The following is a 19990-nucleotide window of genomic DNA, read 5'->3' as shown; positions in this document are numbered from 1 at the left end:
AATGAATAGACATCATAACCTGTGGCTCATCAAGATGCAAAAGAGATACGGGATTTGCTCCCAAAATCAATGTCTGTAATATGTGTTCTCTCCCTCTAAGATCCTCCAAAGAAGGGACCCGGGCTGTCAGGTATGAAAAAGCTGTGACTTGTTCATTAGATCTGAAAGGAACCTAACTGACCATTCATTCCAACTCTCTTGTTTTACAGTTAGGGAAGGCACATGTATTACTCAAATTTATATCTAGGCACTAAGTACCAGGATTCTGTCTCTAAATACAACATTCTGTTATTTCAATCTATTTGTGAGACAAGTGATTTGTAAAGTTTACAGGTAGGTGAAGCTGTCTTTGTTTTATTAGATTAGTTGTTCTTTTGGCACAGGGATGGCATCATATTCATCTCAGTTTTGCCAGCACTAAGAACTAGAAATACTTAATGTCTATTGAATTCCAACACACATACACACACACACACACACACACACACACAGGCTGGCTTTCTCTCCACCCACCCATCCCCATCTGTTGCCAGCTTTGCCAATGATTGACCTCTGCCATCAGGATCTGGACACCTGTCTTTGTGGAACAGAACTGCCCTAAAAAGCCAAAGGCTCCACAGAACAAGGATTCTCAGGGACCAACTTGCAGCAAGGACTCGCAGTCTCCTCACTGGACAGCAGAGGGAGAAGGAGGAAAGGACAAGCAGAGGAGAGATGGAAAGCACAGAGGAATAGGTAAGGAAATAGATGAGACAGAGACAGAAAAATGGAGAGAGAGAGAGAGAGAGAGAGAGAGAGAGAGAGAGAGAGAGAGAGAGAGAGAGAGAAGAGAGAAAGCAACTTGGATACAAGCATAAAAATAATGATGGATAGAAGTTGGGCTGGGGAACTGATCCCTAAAATTCCTATAAGATAGTGCCAATTGAAGAAACGTTCCTCAAAATGAGGGTGTGGTTGAGGGGTTAAAAAATGAATCCCAGATATTATGAAAACTCAGACATTTTTCTTTGACTTGCAGTTGCTAGCTAAGCTCTCACTATCCAGACCTTTTTCAGGAAAAGCCATGGATCAATCAACAGGTGACAACTGATCCCTCTCTTCTCACCAATGAAGGGGTATAACAGCCCCAGCCATATTTCCTACCTTCCCTTGTCAGGGGAAGGAGTGCTAATTTTGGGGTTTCCAAGGCTAACCTACCAAACTATTCTGTCTCCTGAAATCTGCCAAGTTCCATTTCTGCTCTGGGCTCATTTGGGGATGAAAACTTAAAAGAAACTGAATGTGTTCAATTCAAAATCGATCAAACTCTGACAAAAGCATACCCCAAATTGGAGCCAGAAGTCCTAGCTAGGTTGGGATAACCATCAGGAAAAACCCAAGTCTGGTTCCCATTCTCTCTTGATCTGTGTGCATTGGGTGTTAAGTAGACTGAGCTGGGAAAGATCTTGGGAAAAACTGATACTGCAGGCTTTGAAACTTTCAATACCTAAGGACTCTTGGGCAATCTGGATATAATGAGTTTATCAATCTACATTCTTGGCATGATGACAGAAATGGAGCTCATTAGCCAGAGGAAGTTAACTGACCATAGACTCTCTTGGTGAAACTAGCTGTCTTTCCTCCTTGATCAGAATTTCTCATTAAAGCCGTGGCAACATAAGAGGGATAATTAAACGTCAGCTATGATACAAATAACTAATGAATGGCCAGAGCACACATATTTAGACTCTCTTCCAGAAAGATTAATAGGATCTGGTGCCAGTCTGCCAACTTCAGATTTGCAAACTTTCTATTCCATACATAAATCAAACATAAGGCATATGGTGTATTGTCAAGATTGTTAATATTGGAGGGGTTTTAAATTAGTTTCTGGGATAAACACTGTATCAACTGATGCTTCAATATTCTAGAAATTTCTGCTTTAATTTACCATTATGCAATTCCATGGTACTGAAGGTAACTTTAAAAAAGTGTCAAACTGGGAAACTAAAGTAGGAGACATGGCTGTGGTAGCACAGAGGGGGAAAAAAAAAAGTACTAAATTAGGAGTCAAAGATAAGTTGTGTGACCCTGGACCAGTTAGGGACACCTCTGGATTTCAGTTTCCCCATCTGCAAGATGGAACAGGGTGGACTAATTACTAGTATGAGGCTAGCGAACTCAAAATCTAAGATCACATGTCTTAGTCTCTGCATGGTTATCAGCCAGCCACGTAATCTTGAATAGGTAACTTTACCTCTTTGGCCTTCGTTTTCTCTTCTATAAAATGGGGATCTGTTAATTTTCTTCTCTGAAAATTATATTGTAAATGGTATCCAAACCAAATGGTTTCTATCCTCCAACTCCTGCTCCATTTGCTAATGTTGGGAAGTCAAAATTCAGGAAGTATTGTTTTTAGGATTTCCTGTATGTTGGTGGGCATAATTAGATTTCTTTTGCTCCATAGTAATGAAACCAATTGTAAAAATCCATCAGAACTTTAGCAAAAGGGAAAGAGCAAATGTAGAGGTTAGGACAGTGGGTTTATTCTGTGAAATGAATGCATTGGCAAAAAGAGCCGAGACTCAGTCAGAGATGGCTGCTGTGTGCCCAGAACCTTTCGAAAGTTTCCAAGTTAGCAATTGGGTAAGTGGGCAAATAAGGAACAGCCAGTGTCATTCAGAATTAAGTAGGGCACAGCCCTGGAGCAGAAGTCCAAGAGCCTGGGTTTATTCACTAGACCTACCACGGATTGGCTTCATGCCGTGGTCTTGATGCTCACATCCCTATGATGCTTACAGGGTTTTTAAAGGATGATCAAGATGTAAGAGTGACTCTTCATACTTTTATTGGCAGAGATGACAGCCACTTTCAAGACGAAATTTCCTTCTGAGGGTTTCCTAGTGAAACTGTCAGTGAAAGAGTAGTTCTTATTCACAATGACAGCTTGTTCTGGAGTCTAGGTTTCTTGCCCAGTTCCAATCATTTCAACCTCAAAACATGCAAAGATGTGGGTTCTCAAATGACACAATTGAAGGTGAGCTCATTTATTGCCATGGAACAAATGGAAGGAATAGGAATCTAGTTGACTTACTCCTTCTGCATCTGCCTGTACCATTGTTTTAAAGTCATTCATACAGGAGACATTGGAATGGCTATTCATAGGTCTATACAGGAAGACCACTATTTGTGGATGGTCCCAAGTCCAGCCAATCTGATGCACTACCACTTTGGCAAGAATTCCCTAGGGCTTCCAGATTTATTAAAAAGACATTTTAAAGACAGTCCCATTCTCTTGGCTACCTTTTAGATTCTTCTTAAGAAACCAAAGACAATGCTTCAATCATTTCGTGGGATCATAGGATTATAAATACTATACACAGGACTACAGATACCAAAGGGCATTAGACATCATCTAGTCTAACCTTGTTATTTTATAGATGAGAAAAGTGAGGCTTATAGGAATTGAACAACTCGACCAAGGTCACATTGGCAGTAAGTACTAAGGGTGGATTGAAACCCAGGTCTCCCACCTGTGAAGTCATTGGCCATATCTCTTTCCATCTCCTTACACTGCCTGCCTTATGCAAATGGAGAATGGTTATGTATGTGTGTACACTTACTTAAGAGGAAGAGAAGACATAGTTTTTTTTTCCTTTTACTTCTTATTCTTCTTTCAGAACATGACTAACATGGAAATACATTAAACATGATTGTCATGTGTAACCTATATCGTATTACTCAATGTCTTGGGGTGGGAGAAAGGAAGGAGGGAGGTAGAAAAATGTAGAACTTAAAAGCTCACATAAAGATGAATGTTGAAAACTATCTGTGTGTAATTAAAAAAATAAAATAACACTCAAAAATAAAAGAAAAAAGAGGAAGAGAAAATTTCTTCAGAGAATTCTAAGAGCTTAAGAAAAATAAAACATAATAATTATTCATAGACATATAGAAGTGGCCTGACTTAGATTCAGGATTCAGAACACTCATAAGAAATTCTCAAAGCCTTCTCTATTCTTAAGAAAGAAACAACAACAAAAAACTAATTAACAATGTCTCTTTCCCTAAAAGAAGAAATGTGAAAGAACCCCAAATAGCCTAGTGGCAATGATTTAAGTTCACCAAGGAAAGGAAAAACAAAACTAAACTAAACTAAGAACGTGATGCCATTGAACATACCTCCTCGTTGCACCAACAACGTCACTTCGCTCCCTTTTGGACATTCGATCAACATGTCCACTACTTGATTGTGAGTGAGATTCTGCACATTCTTCTTATTCACTTCAACTATGAGATCCCCTTCCTTTAGGCCTCGGCACCTTGGACTGTCCACAATTTGTTTGACCCTTTGGCCTCCTCCGCCAGGACTGTCTGCTATAGTAAACCCAAAGCCCATTGGTCCTTTGACTATATGAACAGTTATGAGTTCTGGTTGTGTTGCTATAGAAGAGGCCAAAGAGACAGTATCATTGGGGTAACCATGGGAACCGTTTGAAGACACCTCGGCAGGGCTGCTAGGTCGGGGCTCCTTCATGCCGTTGACCTTCCCCGTCTTGCTACTGTGGCTGGCTGGGGAGTCATAGTTCTCCTGACCATTTACAATGATGGGTTCTTTATCCAAAATGGCCACAGAAGTCACCAGGCTTGTGTTGGGATCATCTGGGTCAAAAGGCAATGGATAACCTCGGCAGAGTTCAAGGTCCACGCTGGCACCAATGGGAATAGACTGGAAGATTTTTACAACTTGAGCATGGGTATGTCCCAGCACACAGGTATCATTCACACTGACAATTACGTCCCCTGTAGAGGAAATTTTTTGGGGAAAGAAAAAGTTAATGGGCTGAGAATTTATTACCTTAATGATTAACATACAACCCTACACTGAGATGAGACGGCTGAAAACAGACTTGATGACTAGGTATTAGGGAGGCAGAGGAATCATTCTTTAATTTTCTTAATACTTGATACTGTGCTCCTTTGGTGCTTTATATCTTCACTGCAGAATGAGGATAATCACCATTCTGAGAACATTAAGGTTATTTCTGCAGAACTATACATGTCCAAAATTGCTTTATTTACCCTTTTACCAAATTACCTCTTCTATATTCTTGACAGCCCTCATAGGGCAAAAAAGTAAATGAATGTGTCTTTTAAAAAAAAAAGGTAAAACAAGGTAATTGCTCATATGTTGGGTAAGTGCAGTTGCCAGATACCATGTGTGTAAATCTACATGTAGGTAGATCTGCATTTCAGTGGAATGTAAATTCTACCAAGACAGAACCATTTTGGGGTTGTTGTTTTTTGATTCTCTAACACCTGACATTGTAACTGCCAAAAATACCCCTTCATACAGGCTTCATAATTCATTTAGAGATAGTTATACTAGAGAGATGAAAAAATCTATGGAATCAGAGGAGGGGACTGATTCATTCTTGCTGTGAGACCCTATCAGTGTTTGGGAAGATCTCAAAGCTATAATCTGCAAGTTCAATGCCCACCTGGATTGGTTTTTTTCATCCAGAAGTCTTTAGAACAATGAAATTTACAGATCTAATTTCATACTTATACTGTAGTTCTTTTGTTATTTAGTTCTTTCTGACTCTTCATGATCCCATTTGGGGTTTTCCTGGTAAAGATATTGAAGTAACTTGCCATTTCCTTCTCCAGTTCATTTTATAGATCAGGAAACGGAGGCAAAAAGGGTTAAAAGATTTGTCCAGATTCACATATCTAGCAAGTATCTGAGACTGGATTTGAACTTAGGAAAATGAGTCTTCCTGACTCCAGACCCAGTGCTTTGGGTGCTCTAATATCACCCAGCTGCCTAAGATACTTTAGTTACAGAAGTATATAGTTTTATATGAACATATGTTTATGTATAGGCATTTATAAAGCAGAATAAACAAGACATTTGATTGGGTATTCATCATCATCATCATCATCATCACATCCATCCACGAGTATATAATTACTTGACCTTTCAGTACTCTATGAAACCATCCAAGGCAGGAAATGTTGGTTTCATTAGTAGCTCAGTTGTCTCATTAGTAAAATGAGGGGTCTGGGGTAGAAGGCTTTTAAATTCCTTTCCAGTTCAGAACCTTTGATTCTATGATTCTTCCCAGATGAGGAAATGTAGCTCCTATAGGTAGTTAGGTAGGAGGTACAATGTGAACAGTGGACATGATGTTTGGTGGCAATTGTATCACAGGTACGATTAGTAATAAATCATTAATAATTCTATTCATTTATCATCATCAATCGATAGTTTATTATTGATTATTAATATAATTTTATTATGGAATTATTGCATTAATATTGATTACAAATTAAATTTATTAATAATATAAATAATGTTAGCTTATTAATAATTTTAATGATGATAATAATCAACAAAGGACATCACAGACACTTGATTATGATATGTGCTGCTCTGTACATTGAAGAAGAATAATAGGATCAAAAGTTTTAAATTGGAAAGGAATTTAAAAGTCATCTACCCCAGACCCTTCATTTTACTTATGAGGAGACTGAAGTCAAGCAAGGCCAGTGACCTGTCCAATGTCACTGACGTGAATAGTAAGTACCAGAGCAGGTATTTGGACCCAAGGCCAACACTCTTTGTGTAGGGCTCAAGCCATCTTCTTTCCTGGTCAAGTCCTTTACCTGTTTCCATCTTGCCATCCAATGCAGCAGGTCCATCCAACACCAAACTCTTGATCTGGAGGAATTCATCGGGCTCATCCCCACCAACAACAGTGAAACCAAAGCCTCGGCTGCTTTTCCTCAGTTTTGTGTGAATGAACTTGCCTTTCAACTCAGATGGATTTCGTGTAAAAAAGGGTTTACCTGGGTTTCAAAGAGAAGGAACAGTTAAAAACAAAAACAAAAACAAACTCGATGACTCCTCAATATCTTCTGACTCTTTGACTTTTTTTTTCTCATAGCCACCAACTTAATTCAGGCTCTTATTTGCTCTGGCCCGGGTTATAAGATTAGCCTTTCAATTTGTTCCCCCAGTTCAGTCCATCTTTCACAGTCATTTCAAAGGGATTCTCCTTAGCATCATGTCACTCTCCCCACTGGATAAACTCCAATGGCTTCCCATGGCCTCTAGAATCAAATATAAACTCTTTTTGACCTTTAAAGCCTTCCTAAGCCTATCTTCTCAGCCTCTTTGTACATTAATTCCTCTCTCATCCTGTTCATCTGGTCTTCTCCCTGTTCTTTCCACAAGAGAGTATAACTTCCATTTCATTTCCTTTGCCTGGGATATATACTCATTGCTCAAAAAATCCTGTTCTTCAATCAAGACACAGCCGAAACACCATCTTCTATGAAACATCTTTCATGATTCCCTCAATGTACTGACTCTCCCAAATGACTCTATATGTGTTATTATTTAATCATTTTCATCTACATCATCACTCTCTAAGAATCTCTTTTGGATTTTTTGGCAGAGAAATTAAAGATATTTGCCATTTCCTTCTCCAGATCATTTTACAGATGAGGAAATAGAGGCAAATAGGATTAAATGACTTTTCTAGAGTCACACAACTAATCAGTTTCTCAGGCTGGATTTGAACTAACTCCAGTCCTGGTGCTTTATCCACTTGGCCACCTAGATGCTCACATAACATTTAATTACTTTGCATTTTATCCTCTTTATATTGATTCTTCAAATGTTTTGATACCTATGATTTAAATCAATTAAGTCAACAAATATAAAAGTAATATTATAATAATAATAGTAACAGTAAAAGACAAAGATATGAAGCTATAAATATTAAGTCCTAATCATGTGTCAGGTCTCTGATAAGTACTGGGAATGTAAAAACAAATAGAAATAAATATTTGTATTTTCTGTCAGAACATCTAACGTAGTGTCCAGCATAGAGTAGGTATTTCATAAACTTTAGTTCATTTGGTTGGTCCGTTTCATTGGACAAAAATAAATCAGAAAAAAAGGAGCTATCATAAAAGATCAAAGATTAAAGATGGAAGAGACCTTAGTCACAGAAACAAAGAACCGCGGATCTAGTTTTAGAAGGGTGTTCATAAGTCGCATCTGGTTGATATCATTTGGGTAATGAAATTGAGGCCTAGAGGGTTAAGTTTCTCAAAATCACATAAGAGGAAAATGACAGGAAAAATTTGAATTCAGACTTTTTTGCCACCACCACCATCTTTTTCCAATGTATCATGCTGCTTCCCAATAGAACAATACATAAATCTATATTATAAAAATTTATATCATCAAATCTATATAAAATAATCTATATAATAATACACTCAAACAATATGAATATTAAAAACAATATAACAATCTGTACTATTTTCCAGAGACAAATAGTAAAGAAACAATTTTTTGGCAGTCTTAGGAAAGACTTCTCTATTCATTTACATTGCATTTCTGTTGAGACATGATGGGTCATGGACCATATATGCATGCTGACAGCCTGGTTGGCCAAGTCAACACTTATTAAGACAGTCAAAATGAATTTCCTACACCAGACAGTTTCCCCTTGTTTCAGTTCATGTATTTTTGACTCAACAGAGGATTTTTTTTGACGGCCAGATTCACATAGTTTCTTACTATTCATTAAAAGAAAAATCAGCAACTTTTGTTCACAATTCGATTCCTTAACATGTCAAATGAGTTTGGTTCTCATTTATGTGTTCAGTTGAAGCAAAAGTCTTACTTTCCAATCAAATGGGGAGAATTTATTTTAAAAGTTCCTGGGCATAACCACCTTATGAATTGCTGAAGAACAATGATCTCAGCATACATAAAATATTCCGTGAAAGTGAAAATCTCCCTTATTGGCACCTAAACTTGAAACCATTTTGGACTCCTAGACTTGGGACTGGAAATTGTCTTCAATTCCTGATTCTATAGTTCTGGATATGATGGGGAACAGAAGCACTGTCTCTTGATTCAGAGGACCTACTACTGATGCTTGCTATTAGTAAGTATGGCTAAGTCAATGAATGCTCCAGGGATTTCTGTTTCCTCTTGTCTACAATAAGGTTTTGGATTAGAAAATCTAAACTCTTCTTCCATGAGTTCTATGGTCCTAAGATTTTATGAGATAACTTGCTAAAGATCTCACAGAGAATGTGACTGAGCCAAAATCTGAACTTGAGACTTTGGTCTCACATTCCACCACTGTGGTCTAATTCCTCTCCAAGAGAGCAATATTGGCCACTTGGCTCTTGGTAATTGCGGGATCCCATTTGGAATGAGGGAAGTATATGTCATTGAAAAACAAGACAAAATCGCCTGCAAACTCTCAGATTAGAATCTACTAAGCCCACAGTTAACTTCATCTGTAACTTGGGTTGTTGATTCTGTCTGAGTTATCTTTTTGGCAGAATCTGCCACCTCTATAGATTCAATTTCTTCAGTCTACAACTACAATTCTCAGCAATAATGGCCAAGGGAAGGGGGAATGAGGAGGAATTCTCATTGTAGCATACATGGGAGACATTTCCCTTTCTTCTCTCCTTTTTCCACCTAAAACTATTAAAAACCATGTACCTCTTAACGAAGGCCTGGCACCCAGAAGCGAGAGTTAATTTTAGATCTCTAAATGTACTCAGGGCCTTTAAAAGGTCTCTGGGCACCCATACAATTTTTAATTGCATATTTTAAAAAGTTCTTTGCTTTTAAACTGCCTACAATGGTAGTCCTATTGAAGATCCTTCTTGCTAGCATAGCTTCAAAGACAAGTCCTGTTGGAAACTGGATAAACCATGATTTTGTCAAAATGGGAGCGAAAAGTAGTTCTTACACTGAGGATCCCTATAGGAGACACTCAGATCTTGGCTCCCTAGCATATGGATCAAGAGTTAGCCGGGTGATGTCAAGTGCCATGAAGAATTGTGGCCGAGAAGGTCACCAAGGCAACCATCAAACTGAACCATCAAGGACATGTGGCTGAGCCTCAAAGCCAGGTTTGTACCTGAGCACTGCAGGCACATTAATGGGTTCCTATTATGAGATAAAGAATCCATGGTATTTTAATTGCTCAAACTTCTAAGTAAAGGGTTCTTAACCTTTTTTATTTTACCATCCCTTTTTTCTGATTCTTTTGTCATTGTGTTGAAGTCAAGGGAGCCTCTGTTGGAATAAATGAATGAATGAATGAAATAAAATACATAGATTTAAAAGGAAATCAATTGTATTCAAATGTGAAATTTTGGAGGAACAAAGGCTGTTCTAGGCACTCCAAAGAAGGTAGACCCACTTCCTTAATAGAAAGACTTAAGTGAGACAAATTAAATAGCCAATTCGTATCTCCACTAATACTCTTTTGACAAGGCTAGGAAAATGTGATCGGCAGATTTGTCTTTAACTGGTGCTTTTGCTCTGCATTAAAAAAGCAAAACATTGGCAGAAGCTTATGTACATGAGAAATTGGGAACCATTGCCATCCATCACCCTCTGTACATTGGTATCTGTAAGTTAGAATAGTTGATTTTAAGCTGGAAGAGCCATCTGGGTCAGCTAATCAAACCTTTCATTTTAAAAGAACTGACACCATGAGAAGTCAAGTGACTTATTCAGAGTCACCCAACTAGCAGACGTCTTTGGAGGGATTTGAAATAAGATTGATCTAATCCCAATCCCAAAACTCTATCCAATATGCCATGGTCATGTAGTATGAAGAAAAGATAAGCAAATAAGGGCAGATATTCCAAAAAAAGCCACAAATGATCCAGAGAAAGACCTTGTCCAGTAAGTGGAAACAATATGATCTAACCTCTTCATTTTACAAATTAATAATAATGATGATATTAAGAACAGCAATAATAATAGCAAGCATTTATACAGAGCTTTGACATTTACAAAGAGCCTTACAAATATAATTTGATTCATGCAAAATACTGGAAGGTAGGTGTTCTTGAGTTTTTTGGCCATATCTGGCCCTTCCTGATTCCATTTGGGGTTTTCCTGGCAGAGACACTAGAATGGTCTGCTATTTCCTTCTCCAGTTCATCCTATAGATGAGGAAACTGTGGTAAACAAGAGTGAAGTGACTTGCCTATGGTCACACAGCTAATAAGTATCAGGTTGAATTTGAACTCAGGTCTTTTTGACTCCAGGTCCAGTACTCTATCCATTGTGCCAACCGACTATCTCAGATGAGGAGGTGATTTATAGAGATCATATCCATGACAGAGCAAAAGCTGAAACCTGTCTGCCTAGGTGGAAGTCTGAGAGAAAGCCGCAGACAAGAATCATCCAGAATGGAAAGGTATATATAGTCTTTGATGAGAAAAATTACTGGGATTCTCCATCTCTCATACTTTTCCTTTGTGTAAATGGAGAGGGGAGGGTCTCCAAAGACATCACACACCTGCCATGTAGTTTCCTTCAAAAAACTGAGAATTGAATAGAAAAGCAAGGAGACACCTGCCTGTTCCAACTGAGACTAGATTTTCAGTCAGAAATTACAAGTCTCCTAAAGAGGGGAGGCATGGGAAAGTGCACGGGAAGCTTACGTTGGGAGCCAAGCTTCTTGAGATAAGAGATGGTTGAATTTACATCAGCAGAACTTAGCATAGCACCTATCAAACAGTAAGTTATTAATTAAATACCAGTTGCCTGATTGATTGATTATGGCAATTAGGAGCTTGTGGCTAAAGGAAGAGGTCCAGCTAAGGTGTGACCTTGACCAAGGAACACAATAAGGGATAATAACAGCCCCTATACTCTAGGTAAGATTCAAATAAGATTATATCTGTAAAAGACTGGCACTGGTAGGTGCTAAATAAATGCTTATTTCCCACCTCCCAATAAAATCATGGGTTTAGTAAAAAAAAAAAATCCAAATATAAATCTCTATCATGTTAGACACAAATATGCTAATTTTTCATAAAAAAAGTTTGCCTTTCCTTTCTCTCTTACCTACAGATATATCCTTAAAAATATCTTATACATTTTTATATGCACATATATAATACAAACATATTTTCCTATAATTGCTAATATTAAATTTATTATAATTAATTCATAATTAATTCTAATTATATATAATATGAGTATAATAAAACATAATGATCATGATAATTAATTAATTAGAGCCATCGAAGATGCTAGGTAGTTACTCTAAATTCTATGGAGTTTAGCCTGAGTTGCAAAGTCTCAAGGGAGGGGACTGTAAGCTTCATTAATCTTTGGATAAGAAATATATGGGACAGATGTAAGAAGCTAAGTGGGTGTGAATGGTCAGTGTGTACACTAGAGGGAGCAGATGAGCAAGTGAGCAAATGGAAGAACAATTTTATGGGCAGCTTTGAGATTTAGTTAGGGAGAGATCCCCTGGTCAAACATACAAGCAGATGTGCGTGTGTGTGTGTGTCACACACACACACACACACACACACCAAAGATTTGAGACCAGATTCCTGATATTCATTTAAATAACATGAGACTTTCTATCTAGGCAATGACATGCAAGGGTCCTTCAGGATGAACTGGACTGAAGCCACATCTTTTAAAAAGAGTTATTATCTAATTAGGACAATTCAGTAAGGAAGCCTGGCTCGCAGAGTGTCTAAACATTTCCTGCTGTAGACTCTGGGGACTTCATAAAAGCATTCACTGACAAGCTAGGAAAATGGAGTCCCCCAAAGGGATTTGAACATACTCAAGGGATGTTATTTATTTTTGAAAATTGAACTTGAATATTTAACATCTAGCATCATAGATTGGAGGGGGGGAAGATTTCAGAGAGAGCATTTAATCCAATCCCCTCATTTTACATATGAGCAAAATGAAGCCTGGAGAACAGAAGAATGATTTGTTGGATATGGAGTAAGTAATAAGAATTAGTTTGGTCCTATTGCTAAATGGGTACAATAAGAAAAAAGAGAAGTGATTTATCATCTTTGAGGACACATAGTTGTATAATATATGTGTGTGTGTGTGTGTGTGTGTGTGTGTGTATGCCAGAAATACCTAATTGACCCCAGTAAGTGACTTTTTCTCAATTTAAATAAAATCAAAGCAAAGTGAAAATCATTAGGACTAACTTTTTGGAGTGGTTGTTTCTTTTTAGAAATGGGTGTAGTGTTGTGATTTCATTCATCCACTGACACAAACTCACAACTCAACACCAAGAAGTAACATGGCAGTCACTGAAAATTTAAGTGACTTGTCCAAGATCATACAGCTAACATGTAGCAGACGTGGAACTTGAATCCATTTTTTCTGCCTCCAAGGTTGGTTCTCTTTATCAGGCTTCACTGCTTTTGGAGCAAAGGTCCTTAACTTTTTTTTTTAATGTCCTGGACACCTTGGGTAGTCTGGTAGCCCATAAAGACTAAGGACCCCTTCCAGAATATAATTTGTAAATGCAAACAGATAGTACATAGTTTGTAAAATATAAAGGTGGGTATACCCATTCACCTATATCTAATTAGAAAGGAAACCAAAGGTTAAAGAAAATAAAATTTTAATTTAAATAATTTTTCCTTTCCAAGTTCATGGATGCCATAGAAACCTATTCATGGACCATAAGAAGAATTGAAGAATTATTGTGATTTGTTATTCTGGTAGCTATTATTCTCAGCAATAACAATAAGGTAATGGAAATAACTAGAAAAACTCCACATACAAAAAAATCAGTTTCCCTATTTTGAAGCAGTCAGTCAATATGTATTTAAAAAATGCCTCCTATGTCCTAGGCATAAGGGGATAAAAAAAAAAGGAAAAGACAGCTCTAACCCAATTCAAAGCATATAAATCGATGATTAGAGATGAATTAAGCTTTATTAGAGGCAGAATGTGGGGAAACTAGATGGCACAGTGGATAGACCACTGAGACAAGACTTAGAGAGACCTAAGTTCAAATTTAGCTTCATATACTAACTAGTTGTGTGACCCTGGGCTAGGTAATTATTAAGTGTCTGAGACCGGATTTGAACCCAGGTACTCCTGACTCCAGGGCCGGTGCCTTATCCACTATGCCACTTAGCCACCCCTGGAAATCATTCTTAACATAATCCAAAGAACATATAAGAGCCATCTGACTGTAGAATTCAACAAATTGATGGTCAGAGGGCATGCGGACAGTTCCCTGACCCATTTCCCTGCTCTTAGGGACCCCACACTTCAGTACAAGGGATTCTTCTCATCCTTTATTTTCTATCCACCTCAAACTTCCTGGAATTGTAGCATCATCAGGTCCCAGATACAGAGCTGAGGTGCCTAAGAGGCTATCTATCACAATTCTCTCACTCAGAGGAGAAAATGGAAGCTCGGAGACCTTGACTTGCTCAGGGTCACAGGAATAGGTTTTCTTGCAAGAGAGCATTTGAACTCTGCTTCTCTGACTTCCAAAGGCAGAGTTCTTTCTATCATATACTGTTTCAAGAGATTTTCAGTTGGAAGAAATCTCGGTGGACATTAAGTGAAACATATACCCATCTTCTTCAATTATACTCAATTCCTTTGAAAGGGAAAAAGTGGTAGAAAAGGAGGCAACTCTGACAAGCTTTTCATTAGGCCATATTCTACAGTTCTTTTCCCAGAGACATCAGCAGTGAGCACAATTACTTTTTAATTCTGCCATCCCCCTCTTTTTGCTACCAGGGTGAGTGGCTTGGACAGCTCCTCCTTTGTTCTTAAGAATTGCTGCTTCCTATTTAGAGGAGCAAAGAGGGCTAGAAATAGCCATTTTCTAAAGATCCTAATTTTCAAAATAATACATTTTCAGGTGTCTATTTGTGAATGAATGCAAGTGAGACACACTTAATTTTTTTTTAAACATGCATTTTAAAATTGTGGCACGGACAGCAGCTGTTTGGAGGACAACAACTTGGAAGAGAAGAATACTAAGCTATTTTGTCTTACAGAAAAAAAAAACTAATTCCATAGGATGATGTGGGCTAATATATTTTAAAAATCTATTTCACACATGCAAAAAAAATGAGCATTTTTGTGTCTTATCCTGACCTGACCTTGACCCTGAGTTCTAAGTTAACAGAGCATAAATTAAAGAAGGACCTATAGCAATTAGAAAGGGCTTTGAGCATGGGTTTGTCACCAGTTTATATTGCGTATGGAACAACCTAGTCACATCTGAAGAGGTGAATCCAAAGATGGTGGCCAGTCACTGGGTGAATTTTATTGATTCAATGACAATTCATTAATCATATTGTGGAGGGTAGTGCTCTGCATTCTAGTAGAATGTAATCCACTTGGGGCACAGGCTCTTTGGTTTGTGTGTTTGTATATCCTAGGCCAGCATATAGTAGGTGTTTAATGAATGCTTGTGGAATCAATCAATAAGCATTGAAATATTTTCTCCTGCCAAACACTATTCATGGGATAGAAATATAAAGGATAGAACAATCACTACTTGTAAGGAGCTGACAATACAATGTAAGGAAGGGAAATAAGAATGCAAGCATATGTGTGTTCATATATGTATTTATGCAAACACACATTTTCACCTGCATGTCTGCATGTGTGTATGTGTATTCACATGAATATATACTACACTTATAAACATATGTATAAATATAGATATACAAATTGATGATGATGAAGATAATGATGATAAAGTAGTTAGGTGGCACAGTGGAGAGAGTCCTGGTTTTGGAATCAGGAAGAATGGAGTGTGAATCTGGCCTCAGACTTAAATTTAACTCTTACGAGCTGTGTGACCCTGGACAAGTCACTCAACCCTGACTGCCTCGCAACCAGGGATATCTCCATTCAAACATCTGGTCACTGGATCTAGATGGCTCCAGAGAAGGAAGTGAGGCTGATGACTTGGGAAAGCCCCGCCCCCACAACTCAAATCTAATTCTTGGCCTATCATAACATCACCCCCCTGATTTCATGGTCTTTTTCAAGAATGAAGGACAAGCATCATCATCATCATCATCATCATCATCATCATCATCATCCTAAGCATATATAATTATATCCATGTGTGTTTATATAGCAAAAAAAATAAAGTGAATAAAAATATAAACAAAGGAGTTTAATACAAAATTGCTTTGAATAAATAAAGTGCTCATACCAGTGAACTCAACTCTTCTGGATATTTGAAGGAGTTCTACTTAATGCAATACTTCCTAATATCTAGCAGCATGGTCACCTTCAAAATGGCACTAATAGTGACCAATTTTAGACATAAATAAATTTATTCATATCTCTAATAGCACTCAGTGCTCTACCAGCTATGGGTCCAATTAGCAGGAATTTTGGACTCTCATGTTTTTATATTTTCTCAGAGTTAAAGAAATGACTTTGGAGTTATAAAAAAAAATCATTCCCCCACAGTCACACTTTCCCCTGGGTGTCAGTGTGGTACAGTGGAAAGACTACTGGACCTGGAAAGACTTGGGTACAAATTCCACCTCTGATATTTATTAGTTTTGTAAATCATTTTAACTTTTATAATGTTCAGTTTCCTTATCTGTAAAATAGGTTTAATCATTTTAGCACTGAAAGAGTTATGGGGAGGTTCAATGAGAAAAAGGTGTATAAGAAAAGGTTGGAAATTCTAGGGCATCCCTTAAAATAATTGTTTTGTAAATCAACATCAGGGTTAAAGTTAACAGATGATGATAGAAAACATTACCCTGAAGTGGCAGTTCTCTAACAGGCTCCTGGTTATTTGTTGGATGATTTGGAACAACAGGAGCAGCGAGGGATGAATGGTCTTCTGCCCATTCTAGGAAAAAAAAAAAGCAAGGAATGTGGTCAATTTTTGAACTTGAAAGGGAGATCTGACATACTCAAAAATCTCCTAGTCTTATTTTATTTTAATGGGGAGAAGGATGATAGGGGAGTTGAGATCTATGAATTCATAGGGAACTCTCAGTGGGTTTCCTGATTCATAATAAACATTTAAATAAATAAATATACTCCAAAAAATAAAATGAACCAAAAAATACTGTTAGTGCCTGTAGTAAAGATTGAGCGGTGCTAAAAATAAAAAAAAAAAAACTTTATAAAATTATTCAAAGATTTAAAATGACAAGGAACTTATAAAGTCATCTCATCCAAGCTGCTCATTTTACAAAAGAAAGGAAACTGACCCACAGAGATGGTGAATGACTTGTCCAAGGTCACCTAGACTAGAGAGTAAGAGAGTCAGCATTTGAATGCAGGTCTTTTGATTTCAACTTTGAAGCTCTTTCCTCTGTACCACACAAAAACTGAAGGTGTGTCTGGCCATATCCTCTAGAGAAGTTATGTGGATATGACTAATGAAAAACACATTTCTCCTTTGGTAGGAAACCTCAAATAGTATTAAATAAAAGATCCCAGCAAGAGGGAGGTACACTCCACCTTAAGAACCAGATCCCAGGAGGTCAGGAAGAATTCTATAAGAGAAATATTCCTCTTGTTTGGACCATTCCAAGGGAATCTGTCCCTTCAAGTGTTTATTTGGTTGAATTACTAACTGCCCCATGGGATGGGTCTGGATTTCAACAGTTAATGGGTACCATTTAACGCCATTCTAAGCACCATCCAAAAAAAGGATGCTTTGCCAAGGCTACTGAACCACTAACCACTTGGTCTTGTTCAATTAGAAAGTTCTAAAATAGCTCCCTGTGAGGGACCCTGGAAACTTTCCCCCAAGTCAGCTTCTATCACAGTCCAATGCATTTAATAGCACCCTGTTCTTCCTCAGTCTTCACTTGTGACATTTTGGATTTTCATCACCTTGAGGTGAAGCAGAAAAGACCAAGGAAAACAACAGACCTTCTTAAAGCATTAAACAATAAAACATAATATATTTTTTTAAATGTGTATGCTTCATTGGGTGAGAGGGAGAAAGACATATGGGGGGAGGTGGACTTGGAGGTCTGATTTCAGTAGAACAGAGAAGTTATTACCACCACCACCCCCATACATATCAACAACTTCATATCAAATCATTTTATATCATCTCAACAACAATTATGGTCTTAGACAGTTGTCTGATCCACTGAGAAGTTAAATCATAGATCTGAAGATGAAAAAAGAGCAGCTCAAGGAGCTTAACTGACCCAAGGATTTCATGTCAGAGGCAGGATTCATATCGGGGTCTTCCTGATGCCATCTGTTTATAACCCAAGCATCTATACACTGGAGATCATGAAAAGATGGCAACCAAGTCCTGCTCCCTGTCCATCAATTTGGTTCCTATGTCTTTATATTCTTTATATACTGAATATATATATATATATATTGATTCAGTGTGGGGTCCTGGAGTTGGGAAGAGCTGGATTCCAATCCTGCCCTTGACCCATACATACTCCAGAGGTGAATCTGGTCAAGTGATTTAATTCCCTAAGCCTCAAAGATCCAGTGAAGGTGTTGATTAGCACTTGTAAATGGAGCTTCCTCATCAGAAAAACCTCATACAAATACACTCAAAGGTTCAATCCAAAAATATCCAAATGTCTTTTAAAAAAAGTACACAACATACTGAATTTCCTCTTAGGATCACAGACTTAGGGCTGGAAGAGATCATAGTGGCGATCTCTTCCAACTCCTTTATTTTACAGAACATGATGCCGAGGAGCCCCCCCCCCCCAAGTTAAACAACTCCCCCAAAGTCACACAAATCATAGTGACTGTCTTTCCAGTTGGCTTGATACTCATATCAAAAAGAAAATTTTTTTTGGACTCTCAAATATAACAAAGTGGAAATTCAAAAATTTGGTTTATAACCAACTAGTCTGGTTAAAGTAAAAATAGAACCATTCTGAAATGGGTCTAGTTTTAGCACGGCATGGAAAGGATCTTTTTTACTCTCACAGACTTTGAGGTTTCAGAAGGGTGATAGTGGAGGTGCCACTCTCGCCCTATCTGGAGCCTCTGGTGATCGCTCCTAAAGATGTTTAAGGCCCTAGGAGAGACGCCTTCCCTGAGGACACCTCCAGCCTCTTGGGGATGTCCAATCCCAGAAATGGCCGATGGCTCCCCGAGATTGCCAACCTTCTGGCTGTTGTTGTTGCTGTTGTGGTTGTGGTTGTTGCTGTTGCTGTTGCTGTTGTTGCTGCTGCTGCTGCTGCTGCTGCTGCTGCTGCTGCTGCTGCTGTTCCAGCTGCTTCTTCCTTTTGGCTTCCAAAACTGGGTTTTCATATTGTGTTTTCCTGTTGATATGGCTGGAAGAGAAACCAGAGATAGATTATTCAGTTAGGAAGCAGCTTAGGCAAAATGGGATGGCCTCAGCCCAAATGGGGAGTCCCTGAGTGGAAAAGGATCAAGAGGTTTGGGGTTTGGAGAAGGGGGTAGACTTTGAATTTTTCCTCCTATCAAAATTCTTAGTTGAGAGAATGTGTGTGTGTGTGTGTGTGTGTGTGTGTGTGTGTGTGTGAGAGAGAGAGAGAGAGAGAGAGAGAGAGAGAGAGAGAGAGAGAGAGAGAGAGAGAAATCTAAGGATGGCATCTCCTAGGGTTTACAGATGTCTTGGTAATGGATGTCTTGATCCTATATAAAAAGTAGCTTATAAAGTCCAGGAAAAATAATACTAAGACAAGAGGGGGAATCAGAATCCAAGATACAGAGGAGATCCCCAACACCCCACACTTAATACCAAGGAATAGTCATTCTCCAATTCAATGGGAAATAGTGACATCTGTCAACTATTAGACCAATGGACAACATGCATTGTCCATTGGGTCAGTGAAAGCCTGGGTGTTGGGAAGCAACAGATTCTGGATAAAGTTACTTTGAACAATAGTTGAAATTGTTTTTTAAGTGAGAGTAATACAAGCAAGTTTTCAAACAATCTGGGCTGCAAGAAAATCAATGGCAGAAGTGAAATTTATAAATCGGAATTGTCTTTTAGAAAAGTGCAGTCATGAACTTATTGATTATTAATAACAATGATAATTATTATAACTGGCTTAATAAACTGGAAGTCAGCAAGATGTAGTGGAAAGCCAGCTGGGGAGCAAGAAATCATAACAATATTAATTATGTCTGACATTTACAGATCACATTAAAGTTTGCAAAAGCCTTTATCTCTACAGTCTCATTTGATCG

The 19990-nt window shown here is 38.0% G+C and overlaps 1 protein-coding gene across 21 annotated transcripts in view; it reads right to left on the bottom strand.

Moving 5' to 3' along the window:
* The window catches only part of MAGI1 (membrane associated guanylate kinase, WW and PDZ domain containing 1), a 682760-nt gene that overhangs the window by 80818 nt on the left and 581952 nt on the right, over window positions 1-19990 (bottom strand). For 20 of the 21 annotated variants that reach the window (XM_074198792.1, XM_074198793.1, XM_074198809.1 and 17 more), the window contains 4 exons: window positions 18938-19107; window positions 16587-16679; window positions 6649-6831; window positions 4162-4782 (listed from right to left, as the gene is read on the bottom strand). In XM_074198792.1, the coding sequence (XP_074054893.1) occupies window positions 4162-4782; window positions 6649-6831; window positions 16587-16679; window positions 18938-19107 (1067 nt within the window). The remainder of the gene's footprint in view (window positions 1-4161; window positions 4783-6648; window positions 6832-16586; window positions 16680-18937; window positions 19108-19990) is intronic. The other variant, XM_074198800.1, reaches the window with a different exon arrangement.

Source organism: Macrotis lagotis, chromosome 8, assembly GCF_037893015.1.
Source record: "Macrotis lagotis isolate mMagLag1 chromosome 8, bilby.v1.9.chrom.fasta, whole genome shotgun sequence".
NCBI lineage: Eukaryota > Metazoa > Chordata > Mammalia > Peramelemorphia > Peramelidae > Macrotis > Macrotis lagotis.
Note: the sequence above shows the minus strand (reverse complement) of the source record. Positions and strands in the feature narration are given on the sequence as shown.